The sequence below is a fragment of the Gavia stellata genome, chromosome 19 (assembly GCF_030936135.1).
Source record: "Gavia stellata isolate bGavSte3 chromosome 19, bGavSte3.hap2, whole genome shotgun sequence".
In the NCBI taxonomy this organism is placed as follows: Eukaryota; Metazoa; Chordata; class Aves; order Gaviiformes; family Gaviidae; genus Gavia; species Gavia stellata.
This window is the reverse complement of record NC_082612.1, coordinates 18432093-18440483: the sequence shown is the minus strand read 5'-3', so window position 1 is coordinate 18440483 and position 8391 is coordinate 18432093. Positions and strand designations below refer to the sequence as shown.

At 61.1% G+C, this 8391-nt stretch overlaps 1 protein-coding gene across 1 annotated transcript; it reads right to left on the bottom strand.

The window, feature by feature from the left end:
• Nucleotides 1–213: 213 nt before the first annotated feature.
• On the bottom strand, nt 214–2856 carry NKX6-1 (NK6 homeobox 1). The gene is given in 4 exon segments (XM_059826929.1): nt 214–264; nt 266–466; nt 1454–1626; nt 2241–2856. Coding segments are annotated over 4 exon segments (1041 nt in total).
• Between the last annotated feature and the right edge of the window lie 5535 nt (nt 2857–8391).

Sequence of the window (8391 nt, the reverse complement as noted above, 5' to 3'; positions counted from 1 at the left end):
CCCGGCCCGGGGCAGCCCCCGCCGCCCGCGACCCTACAATAACACGCGGCGGCGGTGGGGGAACGGGCGCGCCCGCCGGGGGCCCGCTCCGCCGTAGTCCTCTCTGGTGGCCCCCCCGCCCGGCTTCTTCCTCTTCCTCCTCCTCCTCCCGGGCGCGTAGAGTCTAGAAAAATAGATCTGTACATCTCCGAGCGCGGCGGCGGGCGGGGCGGGCTAGGCGGAGGCCTCCCCCTCGGGGGGGTGCAGCAGGAGCCCCCCCCCCCCCCGGCTTGTGTTTCTTCAGCAGCTGCGTGATCTTCTCGTCATCCGAGTTGGGGTCCAGGGGCTTGTTGTAGTCGTCGTCCTCCTCCTCGTTCTCCGAGGTTCCCTTCAGCCGCTCCGTCTCCGAGTCCTGCTTCTTCTTCGCCGTCGCCATCTCCGCCGCGTGTTTCTTTCGCCACTTGGTCCGGCGGTTCTGGAACCAGACCTGGCCCCGCCGCCACCGTCACCACCACCGGCCCCGCCGCCCCCTCCGGCGGGGACCCCCCCGTTCCCCCGGCCCCGCGCTCCCCGCAGCCGGAGCCGCCCCTCCCGCCACGAACAGCGGGCGAACAGACCCCCCCCCCACCCCGCCGAGGGCCGCGGCGGACCCGGGGCTCTCCCTGCCCCGGGGGGACACCCCCCCCCCCCATTTGGGGCTGACTCCTTCCCCCGCCGCCCCCTCCCCGCCAGACGTATCTATTCTCGGGCAGGGCACTGCCGGGGGGGGGGGTATTTTCACTGCGGGGGGGCTGCCATAATTTATTGGCAGCCATCGGGACATGTTAGCAGTGACAAAGGAGGGGCTCCAGCTCCCTCCGAAAGCGTCAGCACCGCCGAGAGGCCCCTCGGCCCGAGCCCACCTCCGCGCCCGCGGACGGGGCGGACGCCCCCCCCGGCACGGCCCCGCAGGGCTCAGCCCGGTCTCCCCACTCCTCACCCCCCCCCCCCCCCCCCGCCTTGCCCACAGCTCGGAGTTTAACTGAGAAACATCGAGTTTGGGGCGCGACGGTCCCACAGGCGGTTTTGGGGGGGGTGTGGGTGGGAGACGCTGCACCCTCACCCCCCCACCCAAAGTCCCCCTCCCCGCGCTTTCCAGCACGGCGCCCACCCCCGTGGCGTTCAGGCTGAACGCACCGGGCTTCTCACTCTCGCTGGGCTTTGGTTGCTGTCTTGTTGGGGTTTTTTTTGGGTTTTTTTTTTTTTTTTTGGGGGGGTGGTGTTTAAATAAGATACGCTTTAAAATAATCCCTCTCGCCCCCCCCGGGCGGTAACGAAGGGCGGATCGCTGGTAGCTGCCGGGGGAACCCCCGCCGTGCGCCCGCGGGCTCGGCCACCGGGGAGGGAACCGGTCCCCGCAGCGGGGGCCCCTTTTGTTCCCCGGCCGGAGCTCCCCCAGCCCCGCACCGCTGCGTGCGGGAGCCGCTCCTCTCACCTTGACTTGGCTCTCCGTCATCCCCAAGGAATAGGCCAGCCGGGCTCGCTCCGGGCCCGCCAGGTATTTCGTCTGCTCGAAAGTCTTTTCCAGGGCGAAAATCTGCTGGCCAGAAAAAGTGGGTCTGGTATGCTTTCTCTTCCCGTCCTTATCCAGCAAAATTGAGCCTTGATCTGGCGGGGGGGGGGAGAGAAAGGGAAGGCACGGACGTTAATCGACGGCTTCGGGAAAGCGCTTCGCTCTCAAGCGGCCCCGGGGGACCGGGGGGGGGTCTCTCCGCGGGGGGGGGGGGGTGGAAGGAAACTGCTGCCCGGCCAAGGCGGCCTCCCGCCTCCCCCCGCTGCTTTTTCCTCCAAGGACGGAAAACTCCTTCCCCGGGCAACCGGCAGCGTTTGCTGGAAAAGCTGCGGCCACTGCCCAGCGGCCAAGTCCCGCGCGGGGCAACTTTGGGCGCGCCCCTAAAAGCGGCCCCGGGAGCCCCCGGCGGGGCGGCCGCCCTCCCCCGCGCGGGCTCCCCTTTTCGCCGCTGACCCCCCCCCCCCCCCCCCCCGTTTTAGGGGGTTCCGCGCCGAGCGAGGGGCAGGGAGAGAGCGACGCGCGCTTCGCAAACCAACCCACAGGGCGGCGAGGCAAAGGCAGCCCCCCCCCCGCCCGGGGCTGGGGGGACCCGGGAGCCCCTCACCGCCGTGCCGGGGCGCGGGGGCTCCGCAGCGGCGGGAGCGCCCTCCCGGCGCGGCTCCGCGGGCCCGTTCCCCCCCCCCCCTTCCCCGCCCCGCGGGCTACTCACGGGGGGCGCAGGCGAGGCGGGCGTCCCTCCAGGGCGGGCTCTGCATCACCCCCGGCCAGAAGATGGGCGTCCGGCCCGGCAGCTCGGCCAGCGGCTTGGGGTAGCGCCCGGCGGCCACGGCGGCGGCGGCAGCGGCGGCGCCGGGGCTGAAGTAGAGGGCGGGCGGCGGCGGCGGCGGGGGGCTGAGGCTGCCGAAGCGGGGCAGCCCGGCCAGCAGCCCGGCGGGGGCCGCCGAGGAGGCGGAGGGCGAGGCGGAGGCGAGCGCGGCGGCCGGCAGCGGCATGGAGGGCCGGCTGAGGATGTCGTTGATGCCGTGCGGGGTGGCGGCCGAGAGCTGCGGCGGGGCCGAGCCCAGCGCCGAGAGCCCGCCCGCGGCGGCGGCGGCGGCGGCGGCGGCGGGTGCCTTGAGGCCGGGGGAGCCGAGCGGCGGCGAGGGCGAGGCGGAGGCGGGCGAGGCGGAGGCGGAGGAGGAGGAGGCGGGCCCGGCGGGCAGGGGGTACGCGGGGTACAGCGGCGCCTTCATCTCGGCCATGCTGTGCAGGGCGGCCAGCGGCGGGCTGCCCAGCAGGAAGGCGCCCGGCCGGGGCGCGCCGTCCATCTGCCCCAGCGCCAGCATCCCCGCGCCGCCGCCGCCGGGCCGGGCCGGGGGGCCCGGCCGGCCCCTAGCACCGCGGGGCCCCGGCGGCCGGCCCGGGGGTGCCGCCCGCAGCGGCGCCGCGCATCCAGCCCGCGGGGGCCGCCGCCTCTAGCGGGGAGCTGCGCGCCCGAGCGGCGGCCCCGCCGCCCCGCCGGGCATCAGGGCTGCGCCGGGGCGGCCGCTCCGGGGAGGACGGCGGGGCTGCTGCCGGCGGGCGTCTGTACAGGCGTATACGCGCACGCCCCTGCGTACGCGCGGATATACCTCCTCCCTGTGCCCGCGCGGAGCCGGGGGCTCACAGCGGCGCGGGGGCCGCCCCTGCCGCCTCCCCGGCGCCCCGCATCCCTGCCGGCGCTGCTCCCGCTGCCTGCCTGCCTGCCGGGGCTGCGGGCGCGGGCGCGGCTCGGGGCGCACTGCCGCGCCGCCCCGCTCCCTGCCTCCTTTAGCGGGGGCACGGCCGGCAGCGGCGGCGGGCGCGGCGGCGGCGGCGGCGGGCGGGGGCGGGGCGGGGCGGCGGGCGGCCCTGCCCACCCGCGCCGCGCCCGCCGAGCGCCAACTTCGCTCTCGCCTCCTCTCCTCCGCGCTCCTTTGCTTCCCTTTGCCTTCCCCTCTTCTCTCTTCTCCGCTCCTTTCCCCTTCCCCGCTTTCCCCTTCCCCGCTTTCCCCTTCCCCGTTTTCCTTTTCCCGTTTTCCTTTCCCTTTTTCCTTTCACAGAATCACTAAGGTTGGAAAAGACCTGTAAGATCACCAAGTCCTTTCCCTTTTTCACCTCCTTTTCCCCCTCCTTTTTCCATTGCTTTGCCTTTTGCTTTGCCTTTTCCTTTGCTTTTTCCTTTTCCCTTTCTTTTCAGGCTTCTTTTTCCTTCTCCTTTTTCTTTTTCTTTTTCCTTCTCCTTTTTCTTTTTTCTTCTCCTTTTTCTTTTTCCTTCTCCTTTTTCTTTTTCCTTCTCCTTTTTCTTTTTCCTTCTCCTTTTTCTTTTTCCTTCGCCTTTTTCTTTTTCCTTCTCCTTTTTATTTTTCCTTCTCCTTTTTATTTTTCTTTTTCTTTTTCCTTCTCCTTTTTATTTTTCTTTTTCTTTTTCCTTCTCCTTTTTATTTTTCTTTTTCTTTTTCCTTCTCCTTTTCCTTTTTCTTTTTCCTTCTCCTTTTCCTTTTTCTTTTTCCTTCTCCTTTTCCTTTTCCTTTTTCTTTTTCCTTCTCCTTTTCCTTTTTCTTTTTCCTTCTCCTTTTCCTTTTTCTTTTTCCTTCTCCTTTTCCTTTTTCTTTTTCCTTCTCCTTTTCCTTTTTCTTTTTCCTTCTCCTTTTTATTTTTCTTTTTCCTTCTCCTTTTTCTTTTTCCACTTTCTTTTTCCTTTCCCTTCTCGCTCGTGTTATTTTTCATTCTCTTTTCGTTTCTCTTTCCCCCCCTTTTTCTCTCTGTCTTTATCTATTCACATACCCCACTCCCTCTCTTTTTCTTTTTCTTTTTCTTTTTCTTTTTCTTTTTCTTTTTCTTTTTCTTTTTCTTTTTCTTTTTCTTTTTCTTTTCTGTTTTTCTTTTTCTTTTTCTTTTCTGTTTTTCTTTTTTGTTTTTCTTTTTTTTTTAATTTTTCTTTTTTAATTTTTCTTTTTTAATTTTTCTTTTTTAATTTTTCTTTTTTTAATTTTTCTTTTTTATTTTTTCTTTTCCCCTTTTCCCTTTCCTTTCCTTTCCTTTCCTTTCCTTTCCTTTCCTTTCCTTTCCTTCCCTTCCCTTCCCTTCCCTTCCCTTCCCTTCCCTTCCCTTCCCTTTCCCTTTCCCTTTCCCTTTCCCTTTCCCTTTCTTTTCTTTTCCTTTCTTTCTCCTTCTGTCTTTCCCCCTTTTTCCCTTCTCCCTCTCCCTCCGTGCCGGCAACGCCCCGGGGGAGCGGAGCCTGCCGGCTCCGGGCCGGGCCTGCCCGGGCTCCCCGCAACGACCCTCTGGCGCGGCCGGGCCCGACCCTCCCCGCCCGCTCCTGGACCCGCGTGGGTGCTCTCTGTACCCGCCGCCCGCCGGAACCGCCTGTTCGTCCCGCCGGGCCCCGGCCCCTCCTGCCCGCTGTGGCACACCGGGGGCCGGCGGTACCGAGCCCCTGTCCCCCGCGCTCCCCGCTGCTCCCCTCGCCTGGGGCTGGCGGGGGGGGGAAATCCCGTGTGGCCCCGAAAAAGCGTCCCACGGAGAGCGGAGCGCTGCAAACCCACCCTGAACAATTCTGACCCTGTGCCGAGCGCGTGTGCCGGGGGCAGCTCGGTTTTCTCGAGCGTGGAAAAAGGGGCCGGGGTGGAATTTCGCTTTTTGGGGGGAGTTCTTTGGAGTGGGGTTTTTTTTTTTTTGGAATTACGGATCTTGGCTGCTCGTCGACCTGCGGCGGTGTTTCCTTCTATTTCTAAACATCCCCTCTCGCTCGGAATTGGTTTAATTTAATTTACAAAGCGGTGTAAAACCCCCCGGAGAAGGGGTGCGGGGGGCAGGATCTGGCCTCGCCGTAACGTCCGCTCAGCCACAGCGAAGCTCACGGTTAACCCTCCGGCTTTGACTTATTTTTAATATTATTATTATTTTTTTTTATCCCTGGGTCACTTCTCCAACCTTCTAAGAGTCAAACCAAAAAAAAAAAAAAAATTAAGTCTTTTCCTGCCGGTTTCGGTGGAGCCAGCGAGCGCTCGGGCGCGGCGACCCCGCACCGCAGCCCCGCAGCCCCGGGCGCGGCGGGGCTCGGCTCGGGCAGCGGGTATGGGGCGGGGGGAGCCTGAGCCTGCCTCTGAAAGCGCTCCATTCCCATTTTAATTGAGGGGAGGAAAAATTAAACCGCGTTTGGAAGCGTAGAGGCGGAGCGGTGGGGCCAGCTCCCGGGGCGGGGGGGGGCTGCTTGTCCTCCCGCCTGCGGAGGAGACGGTGCGGGGCCCGGGGCCGCACCGGTGCGGTTCGGGAGGGCCCCGAGGGAGCTTTGACGGCGGGGGGGGGACAGCTTCAGCATTGCTCCTGCAGTGCGGTCCCGCCGGCCCCCGCCGGGGGCTGCGGGAGCGCTCGGGGCTGCTGCGGGAGGGGAACCGGCCGCTCCGCGTCTCCCTCCCGGCCCCGGCGGGGGTGCGGGATCCAGCACCCCTGGGTTTGTTCTCTAGGGAAAGCGAAACAACACAACCCTCTCCCGCCCGAACCGCTCTTCCTTCTTTCCTCCCGGGATGGAGGGATGGCACCCTGAAAAAGAGCCTTTGCAACTGCTCGCCTAAAAATAGCATCACGGGGGGGGAGATGGGGCCAAAAGGGCTGACCCCCCGCTTGGGAAATCGTTCGGATTCAAAAGCAGCCGCCAACGTGACCTCCTTCCCGTGTTTTCAGTAACTGTCCCCCAGAAATATTTGAAAACACTGATATTTAGTTCCTTTTCCACGCTCCCTTCTTTGGTTGTCCCAAGGCAGGCACAGTTACTGCGGCGGCAGCTGGGGGCTGTGCCGTGCCGCTCAGCACCCTAGGAAGCGGGTGGGAGTAAAAACCACCCCAATAACCGACTTCGCTAACGGGGTGAACAAACCACCGCCTGCAAACCCCGCAGCCGAACCATTCCTTGCACACACACGGATGCTGAACGGCTCCGCTGCAGCCAGAGGGGCCGTGCGTTAATACGTGATTTCGCTGGGTCTAATCATAAGTGCTTCACTGCAAAAAAAAAAAAAGCAACTACCAAGTGAAATAATAATAAAAAAGAGAGTAGCCACCGAGCAAGCGGGGGGGTGCGGGCGGAGAGGAGGAGCGAGCAGCCACCCCAAAGGAGGCAAAGCCGCGGAAACCCCACCAGGCCTCGGGGAGGGGGCTGGTGGAGCCCCCGGTCACACAGAGCGGAGGCAAAGAAGAGAGGTGAATGAAGAGGTGTACAGAAGGAGCGTCGTCAGAAAAAGCTGTAGTTAGTTGTTCGCTCGTTCGAGGCGTAGGGAAGTACGAGTGCTGGAGCAGCTGCGCCTCCGAAATTCACGTCGGCGGAACGGTCCCAGCGTATCTGAAAGGGAAAAAAAACCTACCCAGCCATGGGAACACCTAAAATGAAAAGGTTTGGAGTGGTTTGGCATAGCAGGGGCAGATATTTTTCAAGGTGATGAGACGGGGACCCGAACTGCAGCTTGCTGCACCGTGCCACCCGCGGGGCCCAGCGGGGCCCGGGCTGCTGCCCCCGAGGCAGGGTTGGCTCTGGCCTGCCCAGAGCTCTCCCAGCCCTCCAGCAGCGGGGACCGATGCCGGGGACCCCACCTTCCTCGCCCAGCTTCTGCCCCCGGGAAGTCGCCGTGATGGGGAGAGGGGTCTGTCTGAACTAAATCAAGTAATCACTTTATTTAGCAAATAAAATGCTTTGCCGTTACCGTATGTTCTTCATCGCGAGCAAGCAGTCGGTTACTTTCCTAAAGTGATGGATAGGTATTTAGACACCTTTTTGTTGTAGCAGCACTGTAAAGCCACTGAATCATTTGTTGCCTGCCCTACATGGTGGAAAGGAACTGAGCCAGGAAAGCCTAATGTTCTTCTGGGTGCTAATTCCAACTCTTAATCAAGATCTGATTACCAAAAAGGAAGACAGAGCATAAAAATGCTATAAAGATTTAAAATTTTTCTATCTTGCCCATAATTCACATAGCAAATGTGTCCATTATGGCATTCACTCTAGCAGGAAAATTGTGATGTTGTTGCAAGACTCCCTACAGCAAAGCTCCTGCCAGCGGTGATGAATAATCTCGGTCCATATGCTAGCTCTATACAGCTCTATAGCACCAGCCTGCTCTCATTCTCTTTCTGCTTCCTCAAAAACACGGAATATCTGAAGAACAGTAAAAGCTAATTAAAAATAGTTAATAGGTTAATCAGACTCGGTCTTATATTTATCTAATGCAGAGCACTGATTCTTTAGTGATGTAGCTTTGAGGCATTACCACGAGCCAAGAAAATGAATCAGACGTTTAATGGAGATGTGGAAACGGAAATTTCTTGTAAGACTACAAAATCGCAAGCCAATAATACACTAAAATATAATAAAGTTATCATTAAAATTCCACGCATGAAATGCCATCCTCTGTGTCCTCTCTCGCTAGGCGGCGAACCGAGGCAAAGCTGGCCAGAAAATTTTTCAGGAGCCAGGCCTTCCGATACATCTCACCTGCTTTTTTAGCATTCTTGTCCCGGAGTGTCTGCCTGCAGACCTCTGGTGACAGCCAAAGGCAGAGGCACCGCTTTGCCGGCGACCCGGGTTCAAAAAACACGTAGACGTGGCACTGCGGGCCATGGTTTAGTGGGCATGGTGGTGTTGGGTTGATGGTTGGACTTGATGGTCTTGCAGGTCTTTTCTGACCTGAATGATTCTGTCACCCCGCTGCGGACCCCCTGCTTTGTTCTTCAGAGTGCCACGGGCCACCAGTGGCCACCAGCTCTAGCTGGGGGGTGTGCTGGAGGCGTCAACCTAGGAGTGACACCGCTTTGGGTTACTTACGCGGTTTGACCGCGCAGGAATGGTTTCTGCGGTTAACGGCTTCCCC